The sequence below is a fragment of the Myripristis murdjan genome, chromosome 15 (genome assembly GCF_902150065.1).
Source record: "Myripristis murdjan chromosome 15, fMyrMur1.1, whole genome shotgun sequence".
Classification (NCBI taxonomy): domain Eukaryota; kingdom Metazoa; phylum Chordata; class Actinopteri; order Holocentriformes; family Holocentridae; genus Myripristis; species Myripristis murdjan.
This window is the reverse complement of record NC_043994.1, coordinates 10,353,913-10,372,535: the sequence shown is the minus strand read 5'-3', so window position 1 is coordinate 10,372,535 and position 18,623 is coordinate 10,353,913. Positions and strand designations below refer to the sequence as shown.

Here is an 18,623-nt window from a genome sequence, read left to right as displayed (position 1 = left end):
GAGGGGCTGTGAAAACAAAGGCTGGGAGTGGAAAGAGAGCTCTGGCCTCTGCCTCCCCCCAGCGTGGGAGCTCTTAGAACCTCCAAAACTATTTAATTTGAACCCTTTGATTAACTTGAGTAATCACACGGGCCCTTCAACTGGAGGGGAAAAAGGAACATACCTCTGGTGTTGGTTCACATTGTCACCTCTATAGAGGATGGGGGTGGGGGGTGGGAGGGAAGCATGTATGTGTGAAAAAGAAAACGTGACACAGAAAGAACGTTAGAATAATGTTTAACAGACTACAGTTTCTTTAGTTAGTTAATTTGCACTGGTACAACCATATGGAATGAGATCATATAAACAAAAACAACATACGGTACGAAAAAAAAACCCTCAATCCCATAGACTCTGGATTATATGAAACAACAACCAAAAGATGCACGCGTGCATGAATTTGAGGCCAACTAAATGTGAGCAGCTGAAAGTTGAAAAAGCCAAACTCTTTCTCAGTCTTTATGTAAATATTAAGATAATATAGAACTTCTTTGCTCAAACTTTTCTCCACAGACGTCGGCCAGCTTCCAACTTTTCTTTATATGAAAATAAGGCAAATAATTCATGAAGCGGAAACTTGATGAAAATCCAAAGATCAGAGCATCTAAGTGTAGAGCAGTCTGACTACGGAACAGAGATGGAGATGAAAGAAAAGGAGGAGCAGGGGATCGCCGAATTGCAGAAAGGGGTGAAATCAGCCCTCGGGGAAAGAGATGGACTGAATCGGACCAGACAGAGCTCGCAACCCGCCCGACAGGAACTTCCTCTGTTCATTTAAATTAATCCCCGTAGACGTTTCCATCCTTGCAGCTCCTTCACAGATGCTAAACTTGAACTCGATGCCTTTGCGAATCTACATCTCACAGAGAAGACAATGGAGACACTGGCAGGGGAGACACGAGACATCTAGCGAGAGGCTGAACAGCCACTTTCATCAACTTGTAGAAAGATGTCAAATTGCAAGCAGAATCACCGAACACGTAAGTGTCATTTTTAATTTCAAATGAGAGGGCCTGACAGTTGCTGGATTGAGGTGAAGGCATTGCCGAAGCAAAGCACTTAACCTTCACTAACTGCAGTCCCGCTGTTCAGTGGTCAAGTGTAAAAGACTGAGTTTTCAGGGCAAACTCAGGTTTAACAATAAAAAAAATGCAAGCATACTAAGCAAATCTTCCCTGAGTAAATTAAGGTCTAAAGGAAGATGAAACACCAAACCATTACCCAAGTTCAAACCATGGCAAAATCCATAACAGAATAGGAGTGAAAAGGTCAGAATTCATTGGTGGTATTCATTGCAAAGACTTTGCTAAGGTCAGACATTGTGCTATTGTCTGAAACATCAAGACAGGGTCACACACAGCTGGAGCAAACTGTCTTCTACTATAACATGATGGATGAATCTGGCAGGGAGAAGAAGACCAAGAAGGAGGACTGTTGTAGACATTCCAGGTTACACTCTGCAGGAAGTTAGTGTCTTAGGCATCAAGAACAAGAAAGGGCCATTTACATCTAAACGGTTATGATCAAGAAAAGTGATACAACGGCTATGTGTGCTACATGTTGACAAACTGGGAACTGAACTGGAAACTGGCACCTGTTTGGGGGTGGACTGTCTTGTCAACAGATCCAAATGTTTCTATAATTAACAGAATTTGAGTGGTTCAATGCTGTTGTGGCCTGCTCAAAAACTGGCATTAGAGAACATGGCAAATGTTCGGCATGTTCGGCTCTTGTTAGGGCTTAATGTAAATCCAATCCATTTGTGTAATACCTGTGTGTAGAGTAAGTGAGCACGCACCATATGTTCTGTAGATGTCCTGATTTGCTACAGGCTGGTGTTGAAGTGGATGATTATAATGCAATGACAAGGAGGATACAACTACAACTGAGGCAAAGTTCGAAGCCCTTCCTAACTGAGTGAATGCACAAGTGAAAGGGCAAAGCGACTTTAGCTAGCTAGATAAAAAAAAAAGATGCAATTCTTTTGAAACATGTACTGAACATGTTTAAGGACCTTGTGTCATTATTTACCAACTGAATGATGTCCCCTTTGCCGCATCTTTCACCCCCACTTCATCAAATTTGCTGTTACCTTGGGGAAAAAAATCCTATCCACCTCTCTCCTTGGCTCATGGCTCATATTTCTATTACTACCTTTTCTCTGTTACATGATCCTACTATGGTCACAGGAATATTGTCAGTACTTTAGCTCTGACCCTTGCACTCCTTCCTATTGGTTGCGTGTGACTTTGGGGATCAAGGAATTTAAGCTTATTCCTCTACTGCACTCGTTTTAAATTGCTGTGGATATAAGCACTGAGTAAATGTGTAAAATGTAAATGTAAAACAAGACGTGCTAATCTTTTGGTTGGGAAAGACATGATTTCATTCAACGAAATGCATGGGATATTCCATACCCTTCAGGGAATGTTGTAAATGCATAAACGGGAAACGATTTTCAATGTATCAATTTCTATTCACATTTGGAGATTAGACCTAGTTGTCTGGGTGTTTTTGTTTTTTTTTTCCTTGGCACTACAGCCTCATCTCCCACACAAACATTTGATAGAAATGAATATACATGGAAACTACACATTCTCATACAAACACAGACACACACACACACACACACAAACCTCTTGTATGAGAGAGGCAGAGGTTAACCATGTTTTGGGGGAGGGTTACAACTGCTCAAATACATATTCACTGAACTGAGCCTTCGGCATACTAGAACCTATGCTAACAGATATATACAAACACACGCTCGCATGCACACACATCTACACTCTGCACACGTTCATAGTGTGATGATGTGTTGGTTTCGTCTTGGCCTCTCATAGTGGGAATGTCTCGCTTAATCCTCTCTGACTTCATACATTCAAAGGTCATCTCACAGCCTACACATGGCTGAGGCGCGTGTATATATTTTGTGTGTGTGTGTGTGTGTGTGTGTGTGTGAGTTTATGTATGTGTGTGTGTCAGTCACGGTGCTTGGTGTGAATAAAAAGAGAAACCTATTCACACTGGCTGTATATGTCAACAAACCCTGTAGGCCTATCCTTGTTTACTGTGAACATCCTATCTCTCCCTCTTCTATTCCCTTTCTTCCTTCTCTTCCCCCCACTTCTCTCTTCGCCTCTACCCTCCACTATCTTTCACCTATTCTCCTTCACCGTCCCCCTCCCTCCCCCCAACTTCTTCCACAATTCATTCTCTGCATCCCCCCCTCCTCCCTCCACCCTGAGCTCCAGACGCAGGGGCATCTCTTGGCGAAGTGTGGCCCACCACAGGCCACTGGCTTTGGGTAATTAAAGTGGTTTAGGCCCCCTCACCCACGGTCACAAGCAACTGCAGCTGGGTGATAAAGGCACTGTGCCATAATTACATGGACGGCCAGCGTCACCGCCCAGCTACACTAAAACAGTCAGCTAGCCAGCTGCATGGGGAGGAGGGCCCTGTGGGTGTCTGTGTGTGTATATCTAACTGTACAGTGTGTGTATGAGTGTGTACGTGCATGGGGGGGGCGTAACACCCCCTTGTGATTGCTCTGCTGTAGTTAAGCCCCGTGTGTTTAAGCCCCACATAGGCTCATTGGGCCCCTACACACACACGCACGCACACACACACACACACACACACACACACACACACACACACACACACACACACACACACACACACACACACACACACACACACACACACACACACACACACTCTAAACCCCCACCCATCCCAACACACCCAGCCAATCATTCCCCACCAGTGGTCCGGCTCCTGCAGTGAGTGTGTGTGACCATCAGGCATTTAATTAGACCCAGCTATGATTTACCTAATTTAAATAAATAAATAAACATACGAAAACACCCCAATAAACAAATACCTATATTCAAATGAGGAGCTAGAGAGGTTCATGAGCATGCAGAATGGGACAGAAGATGGGATTGTGCAGGCGGAAAAAAAGCTAATGTAAGGGCCACTGGATGTGGACACACACATGCAAATACACACACACACACACACACACACACACACACACAAACACACACACACACACACACACACACACACACACACACACACACACACACACACACACACACACACACACACATAAATCCCCCAAGCTGCTAACTTATTATAACACATACTGTTACAAAGGAACTACAATGGAGAAGAGCTAAAAGTACACAGCAAAGAGTTGGGGAATTCTGTGATTTTGTGGTAAAAGTTTGCGGCTGGTAGGTACTGTATTGTTAGTATGTCTCTGTAGTAATGCCATCACAGAAAATTCCTTCACATTTATTGTACTTGGCAAATTCATTAACTCTGGTCTTTTCTTAGCCAAGCTTGGGTAAAATAAAAGCTAAAAAATGAAACGATCTTTATTGCAAGTCTGTTCCATAAAGAATCCACTGCAGACTCTAAAATAATGTTACATTCATGCCATTATCTTTGACTGTGACTATTCCTCAGGTATTACCCTCTGGCCATCAGTTCAAACTCACTACTGCCAAGAAGACCTCCTTTATACCCACTGCTTTAGGCCTCCTATATTTGAAAAAGGGAGGAGGAAGGCTGAGGCTGTTCGACTATCATTATGCCATGATGCTGATGAAGATGTTGATGTCTGCATAATGCAGCTCACCTGACACTGTGCATGGACGCACTGCACTAGCAGCTCATTGCCGCTTGGTGCACCTGTCAGTCTTAGGATTTCATGTAAAGTTGTTTTTAATACTTGCTGCAAAAGCAATTATCCTTTGGAACCTAGAAGTTAAAATGTGAACTTAAATTCCTTTAATGTCCTGATTCACTCAGCGTTAGGCACTAGGCCACAAGACATAGAAAAACCTGGAAAAATACTCTGACAATTTGCTGACAAGATCATTCAGCTGTAAATTTCTGCAATATTCAATGACATAACCACGATAACTGGGATTACCTGACTTTGGAGAAAAATCACTCTGAAATCCAGGATGCTGGGCATGTTGTTGATGCAATGAACGCTTTTATGCTTGCCGTAAAAATGGCCTTGGGGGGATGAATGGACTTTATTAGACATAAGTGACGCTTTCTTACCTTGGGGGAGGAGGAGGCCAGCTCTCTCCCCATGAGTGCTGATACTGGGCTGGGCCCGGCTGGCTGCGCTCTCTCCCTGTCTGGGCCAGAGCTGGGTTTGGGGGCCAGGGGACTGGGGCCAAGGCCGGGGCCAGAACTGGGCGGCAGGGGGGCCCTCCTCTTCTGGCTGCTGCCGACATCAAGGGAGGAGCCACTGGCAGGGGGTTGCACCGGGCTTGAGGTCCTTGGCTCATAGAATGGGTTGGATCTGAGGAAGGACAGAGGAGGGGAGAGAGAGAAAGAAAGGGTAAATATATATCATGTTAGTAATTGTATGAATGTTTCACTAGTTTTTTCCTTTTTAAATTCACACTAACTTGCACAGATAAGAGGATAAAAATAACATATTAATAAATTCATATGGTCAAATGTTTCAAAAAGCAAATCAGACACATGACATAAACATAACATAATAAAAAAGTCCTGAGTCTGTACAAGAGCAGTAGACCCGAATCCGCGACTCTTCTTCACTATGCTTGGAACAACCAGATGTTCCAATTAAGGGCAGGACTTAAAACCAGAGAGGAAACTCTTCTCCAAATATAATAAACCATTTTGAAGTGATTAGCTTGATAGCTAGATACTATTTGTGTTGTCCTTCATGCAAAACGGTTTTGCTTCTATTCTAGACCTGGTAACTGCACAGACCAACGGAAATTTATTTCTCAAATAGGCAGGTTCTTGAAGGACAGCGACCCAGTGTCACTGAAACCTTAACTTAAATGTCTTTAACATCCTGATCCACTCAGCATTAGAAACTAAGACATAAGACACAGAAAAATCAAGAAAAATACTTTAACAAAGATCTTATTCACTGTACAGATTAGTGGATGTTTATTTCTCAAGTAGGTAGGCACTTGAAGGAGAACTAGTCAGCTTAGAAATAGGCTACTGCTAGTTTATTCCACCAGCATCCACAACCACTTCTCAATATGTAGTTAATGTATGGTCATATCTACTACAGAGATGCAATGTTACCACCCACATTGCCAATAAAACACACCCAAGGGTATTATGATTTTTATACAACAGTAACCCAACACGTGCATTCTTTTTTCTTCGTAGTACAATTAAGAACAAAACAATACAACAAAGATTGTTAACTACATCCCTAGCACCAGTAATGCTGAATTCAGTCTTTAACCAAACAGACTGACTGAATGAAGCTACCTGTTGTTCAAAACAGCTTAAGGAGATAGCAAGATGGAAAATGAGAGTTTGGTGCAATACAATGAGCAGCACTCACACAACAGGTAAGGTAATAGATAGAGGATGCAGGTGCACTGAGGTCAAGCTTGAGTGACCTCATATCCTTACGGCCCAGGTCAGACTAGTGACAGACAAACAGACAGGCATATACGCAAGCTTACACCCAAACACACACACAAGCACACGCACACACACACGCACACACACAACGGCACTTTTATTTACAAATACCACAATGTTATCAATACATAGGCATGATTGTGGGCCTGAAAGCAGAGGCAGTGCCTTAAGACATTCACTCAACAGGTGACAAACACTGCTAAACAAACACACAAGAGAGTGGGACATATAAGGAGACAGAGAGAAACAGAAGGAGAGACAGAAGGCAAAGAGTGAGACAGAGAAGTAGAGTGAACTGATTGACTATGTATCTAGCTGAAAGAGAGGGTTAGGGCTCCTCAGTGTCTATCTAACCCCAGCATAGAGAGAGAGCAAAAGAAAGAATAGAAGAGAAGAAAGAAAAGCAGGCAGGCCTATACAGGGTCTTCAACAGACCAGTGCAGGCAAAAGACATGTGAAAAGGCCCCAGTCAAAACACTGCACTGCCCTCTTGAACCTTCTATTCTGCACAGAGCTGCTCCTGATGTAAGCGACAGAGCTGAAGAAATACACCAGTCAATAACCTGTCCATCTTCAGACAGCTGGGAGTACCAGAACATACCGCTGTCTGTCTGTGAGCCTGGTTCAAAACTCAGAACTTAGTTTACATTTATGTTTCGGGCACTGTCGCTCTTGTAATGAGGTCACACCTAATCAGCGATGCATTCACGTTGGTGAAAACTCTGCAGAGGTCGACACAAAGATCCCGGAGTTAAAACATGCAGAGAAGAAACTGAAAGACATCCCTGATGGTAGTATTACAACATGGGTTTTGTCACTGCACCTTTGAGTTGCTGATGAAATGTTTTCACTGTTGTAGCGTGCATAATACCTGTGTTCCCTTTCTGTTGGGAAGGCCTTTTTCCTTATTTTATACAAAATTCTCAATTCATTTAGGACTGAGGTTGGTAAACTTTTTTTCCCCAGTACAACACCAAGTTGATTCTACTGATGTTGATTCTTTGATACAATTAAAGAAAAGCATATTTCACTGACCTGAAAAGAAGTTTTAAGGCATTGATTCCTGTGTTGTAGGATGTTGTCCAGGGACTATACCTCAGGGGAGTCGAACATTTGATCAAAGTATTATGCACAGTCATTCAGATACTCTGTTCTCTCACTGGGGCAATTTCTAGTAAATGAAAGGGACCTAAATTCATCTACTGCTAATTTCACCCCGGTGTCGTTCTTAAGCACTGCAAGGGAGAGAGCAGGTGCTCACTTTGGGAACTGCTTAGCTCTTTTTAGCTTTTTCACACCAATCTAGTGACCTAGGAAGAACAAAATCAACGTGTGTCAAAGGTTCAATGCAAGTCTTCCCTGCAAAACAACCCTGGTAAAGATCAGGGCTCTGCTTTGCCTGTTTAACTAGAGTCATTCAGCCTTGTGCATCATGTCATCTGCCATATTGAACACAGAATGTAAACACGCCTATTTTTTGACACTATTAAGGTTACAGCTAATAGGACATCCGCATGTATGAGGCTTGGTGTGATTTGCTTCCTAAATGGATGGATTGATCATCATAATATAACATCCCAGGATGCTGTGAGGGAAAAGGACATAAGAAATAACTATACATAGTGTCTTTTTGTTGACATTTTTATGTGCTATCTGCTTTCCACAGCAGAAGTGGAAAAAATTTTAATCTGGCAGAAAAAAAAAAAAAAATCATGTAAAATGTGTCAGAAAAACAGCAGAGGACATTCCAATGCAGGAAACAATTTTCATGCTTTGCAATAACTTTTGATGTTGTTTCCATTCCTTAAAAATATCACTACAAAAACTCTGAAGTGGCTGCTCAGAGTTTAAATTGCAATCATAGGGACAGATAAATGCAAGTTTTGTATTTATTTTAAATTACTGCTGTAGTGCTGCACATCCTCAAGTTCAAATTCAAAGTAACCAGTATTCCTCCTGAACCAAAATGCCGGCACTACAATGCAGGGATGTAGAATTTGACAGGGTGGGAAAAACAATGGAAGAAGGGAAGCAGAGAGGGAAGGGGGAAGGACAGGGGGGAAAAAAACAGAATAGGGAATAAGGAAAGAGAAGAGAGAGGGAGGAGAGAAAGGGTAAGAGAGCCAAAAAAAAAAAAAAAATGAAGAGAGGGACGGTGTGTGGAGGAAAGGTGAAGGGGGGTGGAGAAGGCGAGAGAGGGGAGAGAAGCAGTGAACGGGGAGGCAAAAGGAGGGGGACAAGGTGAAAGAATGCAGTGAAACAACAGGGTCCTTGTTCCCGTTGAAAGAGCTGCCTCGTCACTCTGCCCTTGGTGGGGGGGCTACAAGTGGCCCTCTATAAGGAGACTACAGGACAGCCTGCCAACAGTCATCCTGCCAGGGAGCCTGTATCCTCCCAGTGCTTTTAGCCTGAGCTACTCAAAGACACTTAAAGGAAACACTGTCAGGATCCTATTTTGTGCCATAGCTTAGACAAGTGTGTTTATCTAACTTCCTATAGTAAATAGTGCGACTTACACACCACAAGTACATCAAAGGTTAAACATATAGTATACACAAGCAAGCAGTGACAAGCCTACTTATACTCTTTACACAAATGTCCTGCTTCCTTCTCCCTTCAAGCAGACCTCACTTTTTCCCATACTCACTCATCCAACTCCTCGTCCTCGTTGCGGGAGGTGTCGGCGTACAGGTACTTGCTCATGTCAACTGGCCGCACACCTTTCCTCTGCCTGGGCTTGGGGGGTTCTGGGTCAGGCTGGGGGTCCATGTCTTGCTCTGGCTCATCGAAGGGGTTCCCTGGCGGCGTGTGCGTCTCAGGTACGTCTGGCTCATTGAAGGGGTTTGAGGGGTCATGGTCGTAGAATGAATCGTCATCGACTTGCTGCCGTAGGATGTGCTGGGCAGGCAACTCTGTTTGAGAGACAGAAAATATTTATTATGATATTTGGTAAATGCAAGTCTAAACACTTTTAACATTGGTCTCCCAAGAAAGACTCCAGCCCAAAATCTTTGAAGTTTTAATGTGTGGTCATACTTAGCTTGTTTTCTTTGGTCTGAATCAAAGTTAAGAGTTTACTCTGTTGGATTTTTATATTTTTGTTTAGATGCACACTACCCAATTAAAAGTAAAAGTCCAATGCACTTAAAGGGCGTTTTCACAACTGTAGTCCATTTGCTTTTTTGCGAGTCAATGGAATAGCTGATGCTTTGCTGCAATTATCAGCTGGTTTAGTTTCACACTGTAAAAACTTCAAATGAATCAAAATGTGTAAGCGAATAATGTCCACCTGAAATACAGGAGCTGCTTTAGCCCAAAACACACGTATATAGTTTGTCAGATTTAGGTCGGTTCCAGATCATGCCACAAACAATCCGCGACAGAGTACATTTGTGACCATTCCAAGACCACCTCCTCAGTTGCTTTGGTCCACACCAAGAGTGATTGCTGGCTTCACACTTTGCCAAATGAACCGCATGAAGGGGGTAAACACACCAGAGCTAGAATCAATTGGACCAAACAAGGAATTTGTGAAAACACCTTAAGCTTGTTAAATGGACAGAGTTTTGGTAACTTAGATACAGATTTTTAGGAGGGTGGGTTATTAAGGCCACATGGAGAAATAGCTAAACATGAGCATCAGTCCGCTGTCTGCCTTTGGTTCATTTTCCTATACTAGGCTTTTCAAGCATGAAGAACTGCTGGGTATCAGATGTCAACATCCATCTCATTATAACTATGAAGTCTTGCGTTTTGAGATTGTTCCTAGTGGTTGGTTCAGATTATTGTCTCACTGCTCATAAACCACTCTGCAGTTCACTTGGAGGAAGCCAGACTAGCATTTTCACATGTCTTGATGCAATTTTTTGGTGCCAAAGCTCACACAGCAATGCTGCCACATACCCAAATAAACACACCACAGTTTGAATGAACTGTGTAACACAATCACAGAGAGACCAAGGAATAAACTGACAAAAACAGACACACATGTAACTCGATAAAAAAATAGCAATCTTGTAATCTCTATAACAGCTTATATGTTTGAGAGCCACATAATTAGAGTTGTGTTCATTTATCAACAGGCCAAATTTAAAATTATCCAACAGCGGTCTAGTATATTCCTATCTAGTTACAAAACCACTGTGTAAAATGCTGATTATGAATGAATGAATAAATAAATAGATACATTTTACAAGATTAGGATTTGGCAAGACAGAAGATGTATTCATGGCATGTATTTTCATTTATTATATATTTTGAGATTAAAGTAACTAAAACAAGCAAATGCGCCTCAATGTCAGAGCCACATAAGTGTGTGTGACTGTCACTCAAACACAACTTAATACAATAAGCATCACTCATGGAGCTGATGTGTCCATACCTTCCTCATCGGGGTCGCCGAATGGGTTGAGGTGATTAGGGTCATGTGGGTCATCATCAGGCTCTTCAAAGGGATTGGTGCTCATGGCAGTGGGCGTGTCCTGATCCTCGTCTTCCAGGAAGTTCAGCTTGCTGATCAGCTCTGTTGCCGGTTTCCCAGGTAAGGTGATGAAGACACGACAACAACGAAAAAGAGTGAGAATTTTTCAAGAAAAATCACAGCTACTGAACACAAAAGAAATGGCACTGTCACAGAGAGAGACTGAAATGCACAAAAAATTCACAAAATAAAACACATCAAACTCTGCACTTTGGAGTGAACCACACACATGAAGAGTTTTCAGTCATGTATCAGTACTCCTGCTTCCTAAGAGGCGCTGCCTGAACCTCTATGTGGTCCACTGCCCCCTCAGCCCGCTTCAGTGGATGTACGACAGTGGAGGAAATGGCAGTGGGAAATATTTGTGCGGCCTGGGGGTGGGGAGGGTTACCGTTGGAGACAGTGAGGACAGTATGGAGTTGCTATGGGGATCCTAGCAGGAGAGGCTCAGACTTGTCCACTTCATCTTCATCATCTTCACTGTAGCCAGATCGCACGTTGCCAGGATGTGAGTCACTTAGAAAAGAGTGTAAATGTGTGCGCGGGAGAATGCCAAGAAGTTCCACTAAGCTCTATGTGAACCCAGAAGTGGAGTGTGTGAGTGTGAGAGTGTGTGTGTGTGTGTTGTCGGGCCATGCATGTAGTGTGGCTATGTCAAGTGGGCTGTAGGTGATAAGAGGTGTGGCATTTTTCCTTGCCTGTAACAGACAACATTCATGACCCATATTAGGCCATGACAAGTACAGATGCTTGTGTGGGTGTGTAAGTGTAGATGCGTGTGTGTGTGCATGTTTGTGTGTGTGTGTGTGTGTGTGTGTGTGTGTGTGTGTGTGTGTGTGTGTGTGTGTGTGTGTGTGTGTGTGTGTGTGTGTGTGTGTGTGTGTGTGCGTGTGTTTGTGTGTGTGAGCATGCAATTTTCCTATGCTTATGCTTTTTCACTATCCAAGTGGAATAACCTGACTTGCCCAAGAAACCCAAATTAGCTTACTTACTTTGTGTTTTCCAGTAACAGGCAAAAAAGAAAATCCTTCTGTTAAATGAAACCCTCCTAACGGCTCTTTTGGTGTTTGCCATTTGTTTTGCTTGAATTAGAGGTTCTTCTCTTGTCCTCTATCGCGCTAAGTGGTCTCAAATTTAAGGCCATGGAGGCCTGAGAGTATGTTGATTTTATCCTGACAAGATTTTTTTTTTAAACATTAGAGTTTTTTGGTTCACTACCAATTGCAGAAAAAAAGAATGACAGGGGGCACAATTGGCAAAAATAAGGACACAAGGAACCAAAGGGATGAAAACCAAACTGTGTTCACAACAGCACCTTGCACAGCACATTACCACATGTACTATTATAAATGGTAACACCACATCATCACATGACCACAGTATGTTCACAATACCAATGTCAAAGAGGAGTTTGAGGGAAGTGTGGGGGTAGAAATAGAGAAGGAGAGATGCAGACAGTGAAGGAATAACACAAATGAGCAAATGGGGGAACAGGATTCCAAAGAGTGACAAGGCAGAGATGACAGAAGCATCACTGAGATGATGAAAGAAGAGTCAACAGAAGGAACAAGGAGAGGGATGAAAGAAAGGTGAAAAAAAGACCTTTGGAGGAAGCGGCAGGCTTAGCGGTTGCCTTGCTTGCTCGCTTAAGGACACCACCATCATCATCATCATCATCATCCCCATGTAAGCAGCTGAGGGCATTCAACTGGTTTACTATCTCTGTAAATGACAGGGCCATACAGGAAGGGAGGAAGGAAGAACAGCAGTGAACAAGGCAAAATAACACACTCCATCGAGAGAAGACACATACACACACACACACACACACACACACACACACACACACAGGTTCACTCATTTGCACACTCACTGTTACATATATGTAAACAGTGTACATATATTATCTATATCTATATCTATCTATATCTATATATATCGATATATATCGATATATAGATATATAGATATTTAGTGTGAAGACTGAAATCCATGCTTGCTTTGGTTAGCGTCACATTAGTACATCTATTACACGTAGCTAACATTTTGAGAAAGGTTAGCATTACTAATGCTGGGTTGCTGACTGGTTATCTGCTCATGTTAAGAGCACCCAGTTCTTACCTACCCACATATATTTACTGATCCACACATTCATGGAAATATACAATATGCTCTTGATCTCTAGCATTTACATAATATATAAAGACTCAAAATAGCACAGGTTTTGCAGCACACCATTCGTTTAGCCTAGCTTTCGTCTTGCTGCTGCTGGGTTAGCTAGTATGTTAGCTGGTTATGTGCGAAGAAATATGACAGTGGGAGAGTTTTGGCAGCTTGGCGATGCACGATGCACCCGGTGCATAAGGCAAGTGGAGCATTGCCTTAGGCACTTGATGCATATACATTTAAATGACAAGAAGAGCAGGGAAGGTGGGGGGGGCATAAAGCTTAACGTTCAAGAGTCGGTGCCTTGAAAAGTTGGATTAAGCAAAGCAGCGCGCAGCGGGGCCCATACATTAGACCCCAGTGTGAATCCTCAGCACGTATGGATGGAAAGAAGCAAACCACAGTCTACAAGTCCACCAACGCAGGAAGGAGGAGAGAGGAAGGAAAAAAGATGGGGGGAGACTGAGGCAAAAGGTAAAAAGCTGACAAAGCACTACAAATGAAGCTTTTGATTTCATAAATTCACATTCATTCTCGCATATGCATGTATACACACACACACACACACACACACACAGAAACATAAAACAGGAGGAAATTAAGAAGGAAGCAAAGTTGATGCCCCACATGAAGCCTGGGTGTAGGTGCTTGCTGAGATTAGCTGGGGGTTTGGAGTTTTTATTGGCAACGTGGTCAGTTTAGGATGACTACATGAGAACATCGCCTATCCATCACTTAAGAGAGCGGTAAAAAGTTAAATCAAGCAAGCAAACAAATTTATGAATTATTATTAATCCAGAGCAAGGCACTAAAACCATCCACTGGCCACAGTCTCTGGTTAACGGCACAACTCATAAAGATAGTTTCTGCCTCTTACCTATTCAAATGAATTTCAGAGCTCCCACTTATTAATTTGTTTTCACTAGCTATAAGAATGGTTGACAGAATAGACAAACATAAAATTCATACTAATATTTAACATGGTTATGTAGTGTCTGGGTTAACCCTTCAGTTCCAGGAGCCCGTGGCGGGGGAGGACGACAGGACAATCAGCCGATGCAGCTGATTGGTTTCTTGAGTTACTTGCGGTATGAACACACAGTAGCAACTCCATAAATGTAGCTGCCAACTGAAAGATGAATAAACGAGCTGCTGCTGCCAGTTTTTACCTGTAATCTTGGCCGCCTTCTCCTCCTGGTTGACCCTGTTCTCCTCATCCTCCTCGTTCTCCTCCTCAAAGTCGTCAAGGTTGCCGATATCAGCCTGCTTCATGCTCATGAGGCTGGCCAGGCTCTGCATGTCCTCATCGCTGGCCCAGGAAAAAAGAAAACACACACACACACACATATACATTTACAGATACCATCAACTAAAATCCAGTTGAAACTGACTGATACAGACATAACACGCAGGTAAATTGCCTTAAATACTAAAATCACTGTCAAGAGCGTACCAAATGGGCTTGCATTTTTATTTGATGTTTAGATGAGACAAATGAAAATAAAGAACCACCTAAATCAAGAGACAATGTTGAGAAGACAGAAAACAGAGACTAAGAAAAGCAGTACAGAAATTGCATGAATGAATGTGTGAAGGAATACGTGAATGAATGAAAAGCACACACTAGCATCAACACTGTATTTTCTACACGTCCTACACCTCCACAAAAAAATGACTCCCCATGTTTTATGCCTTTGTCTCACCCCTTCTTCTTTTCTATCTTATCTGCCCCTCTCCTCCAAAACCCCTGCCTTCATTTGTAAACGTATCAATTCTACTTCATATTTTATATAGACTTATACGTACTCTATGTCCCCCCTCTCTCTCCCCACTCCTCTATCCCACTGCTCCATCATCATTGCCATATTCCCCTCTCTGTTCTTTGTGTTTGGTGTTTCCCAGGCCCAGTGTCTCATTTGAACTGCTGTGATGGAGTTTGTTTGTGTGTGGGCGACATCATTCCCTGAAGGGTTAACAAGGGTTACACGCCATCGACCCGCCGTCCTCAGCACAACAAAGGCCTTGCTGCTGCTGTGTGTGTGTGTGTGTATGTCTGTGTGTGTGTATGTGTGTGTGTGTGCCTGTAAATGAAAGTTGCTATCAAATTAGAATGAATTACAAACAGCAAACAGTGATTGGGTGTGTGAGAGTGTGCGTCTGTAAATGAAAGTTGGCACTATCAAAGACAAACTGCAAATACCGCCTGAGTGACAGTGTCTGTGTCTGTCTAAATTAAACTTGGTGCCATCAAAGAAGAAATGTGTAACTAAGTTAAAATGTGTGTATACGCACGTGTTTGTGTGTGTGTGTGTGTGTGTGTGTGTGTGTGTATCTGTGTTTTTTCACAAAGAGTATACAGATCAATAGAACAAGACACATTTCCCTTCCACTATCAACTCAGACAGATTAGCTTGATGTGATTCCTCTGGGAGCCGAGGTCAATGTCACGTCCAGTATAATTCCCATGGAGTCCAAATCAAAACTTCAATCTTGGCCTTTTCAAGCAGCTCTTGGTTGCATGCGGCACGAAACGCTGTTGGGGTTTTGTAATGTAAAAAGCTAACGTATAGCCTTGCCTGCTGACACTAAACCCCTCACTGTCTGTGGTGAGCTGTGCCGGCTAATGCTATTCAGCTTTAAATAACACACTGACTTTGGCTGACTATATAAGCCATGGCTGTTGAAATTCAATAGAGGCCACCTCCGGGCTCTGGGCTGTTGTTTCCTTTGTACCATCAGCCCAGAGAGACTGCCTTTAATTCCTTCTAATAAAGGTGTACCAACTTTTTAGCAAACAAGTTCTTTTGTTGACTTTTGTTGAGTCATACATACCACTTCCCATGCATGTAAGTACTTTTGGTCAAAAATATTAAATAAATAAGCGTTTTTTGTTTCACAAATTTTTTGCACAAAGCTACTCTCTGCTGCAACAGCAGACTCTAGGGGATAAGATCCACATCAGGCATGTAATTGATATTTTACATTTTTCCTCAATATGCAGCATGCAAAGTATGATTCAGAAACATAAGAATGTGAGCACCATACTGGACTGCCCATCTGCTTTGATGAATCACACCGACTCAAACAGGATAATAAACCCCTAAGTATCCTGATCAATCATGCAAAGATGACTGCAAAAATACTTGTCAGTGCATACTTTCTAAAAAGTTCAGTCTCTCTCATACAGTTTGAGAGAAATGTTCTTGAGAAGGACCCAAGCACTGACTTTGGATTTTTTGACGTTGGATTTTGACTTTCACCCTTAATTCATTCATTTAAAACAAGTATGTAGAGAAAACAGACAAGGACTTACGTGGCCTTGCCCTCACGGAGGAAGATACAGGAGAGAGAGAACTGCAGGGTGGCTGACACCACCTTCTTTGAGAGGGGCTTGAACTTTAGCTTGACATCTGTCTGTGTGGGCATTGGACTGGCATACTGCTTCATGTTTATACTGCTGGTGGCCAAGGCCTTCCTCCGCCCTGATGGAGACTCCTGGAGAAAGAGAAAGAAAAAAGGGAGAAATTATATTTTGGTAATACTTCCAATAATGTAAATTCAACTGAAGGGTTGCAAAAAGAGTAGGGAGCCCACTCATCAATGTGATAATGTGGATCAAATCCCTTTGGCAGCAAAGTGTCACTGAGCAAGAAAGTGAATCCCTTCCAGCTGACCATGGGGAACAGTAAAGTGAGGCGTTAACTTCCCATCAGTGCCAGCCTTATTAAAAATATATGTACTCATGGTATTATTCAGGCACTTTGGAAATGATGAAAAAGGATGAAAGGGTGAAAAGTTGATGGAGGAAAGATGGAAAAGAAAGTGAGGAAAGAGGAAGAAGGTGAATGTGAGAAGACAAAGAAAGTGAGGCACTGAAGACAAAAAAATGGGGACACGAGAAGTAGTTAATATCTATCATGTGAGGCTATCCTGTAAACCTGTAAGACATCAGTTTTCTGTCATTTCACTGTTTTACATTGTCTTCTGAAGAATCAATATTTAAAGGTCAGTAAAACTCAGGCTCTAAAATCAATGTCCATTTAAGAGACAATCGTATAAGATACAAGAAGGGCAGGACTATTATTGTGGTCCTCAAATCATCAAGACTAACCATCCTGATTAACAACCGTGATCAAAACATCCAGTAAAATAATCAGAATTCCTATCCTAAATGTAATCTTCAACTTAAAGCCATGATTTTGTCACTGTTGGTTGGCAAATCCAATCCAGCTAAAAGCTGTGTCCTCCTGCGTCCCTCATTGTGAATTCAGTTGTGAAATCCTTGCTGATATTTCCTATCAAAGGTCCATGCTGAAGCCATTTTTGCTCAACTTCTTTTCAGAGATGTGCTCTGGGCCAGGGGCTAGCAGTCAAATTGGAATTTGGGAACATGCCACAGACCCAGCGATAAGAGTTATAGCATCGGTGACAGGGCCCAGTGTGTGTGTGTGTGTGTGTGTGTGTGTGTGTGTGTGTGTGAGCATGTGTATATACACACACCGCTCACCAGAAGATGATGTGTGAAAATAAGAACTGCCGCAAAGCCTTGTCAGTGACTGCTAGATATGGAAACTAAACAGTTGGGGATGTTCCAGCCTTTTGTGTGCCCCCCCTCCCTCCAACGAAAACTGATGGGTTTTGTCTGCTGCACCTCTGGGTATGGATGCACCACGCTGTCACTGAATAGCAGACTGGCTCTCCTCCTCGCTGTGTTGATACCGCTGGCGTGCCATGTCCCTCTTTTTCTGTTTTGCCTCCTCCTCCTCCTCTGTTTTCACTGATTCTGTTTCTCTGATGGGAGACTGTGATGTATTCTCCTGGTTAAATGATATGTATGTGCTTTTGCATGTGTGTCTCAGCGAGAGAGTTGGTGTGTTTGTGGCGGATGTTAGAACAGGATCCAGTGTGATGATCAGAGACTAGTTCACACACTCACACACACACACTCACACACACACACATTGTCTCTTCACCGGCCGTGTGGAATGAAAGCAGCGGGAAGCAGAAAGACACATCCATCTCTCTTTATCTACCTTCCTCAGCGTCACCTCTTCTAAATCTCGGTCTCATCCCTCTCTTTGTCTCTCTTTCGTGTCTCTTTTTCACTCTGTGGTGACGAAAAACTGCAGCCACAACTGCACACACACACACGCCTACGCACACACTTGTGCTATTGTGCGGCTGAAAATACCTTCTTGTCTCAGCTGTGAATCGAGCCCTGAGGACTCAGCCTCTCGTGGGCACAATGCCGAACAAAGCGGGCCAGCTAGCTCTCTTTCACACAACACCATTTTGAGAGCACATATACATATACACATACACATACACTCTGGTGTGTATGGGAGATAAGGCGATACAGGCTCTTTACATCGCCGGGTGCCTGATGTCTTCACATGTAAAAACACATACACACACACACACATCTCTGAGGCTCTCGCTCTCTGGTGCAAACTCAATCTCAGCCTTATCGCCGAGGACTGCAGGGTAT

General features: G+C 42.9%; 1 protein-coding gene across 3 annotated transcripts in view; it reads right to left on the bottom strand.

Annotated features, from left to right (window-relative positions):
- Positions 1-18,623, bottom strand: part of ehbp1 (EH domain binding protein 1) — a 174,881-nt gene that overhangs the window by 99,528 nt on the left and 56,730 nt on the right. For 2 of the 3 annotated variants that reach the window (XM_030070143.1, XM_030070144.1), the window contains exons 6-11: positions 16,449-16,630; positions 14,305-14,444; positions 12,572-12,691; positions 10,871-11,011; positions 9,137-9,401; positions 5,122-5,368 (exon numbers count right to left, since the gene is read on the bottom strand). In XM_030070143.1, the coding sequence (XP_029926003.1) occupies positions 5,122-5,368; positions 9,137-9,401; positions 10,871-11,011; positions 12,572-12,691; positions 14,305-14,444; positions 16,449-16,630 (1,095 nt within the window). The remainder of the gene's footprint in view (positions 1-5,121; positions 5,369-9,136; positions 9,402-10,870; positions 11,012-12,571; positions 12,692-14,304; positions 14,445-16,448; positions 16,631-18,623) is intronic. The other variant, XM_030070145.1, reaches the window with a different exon arrangement.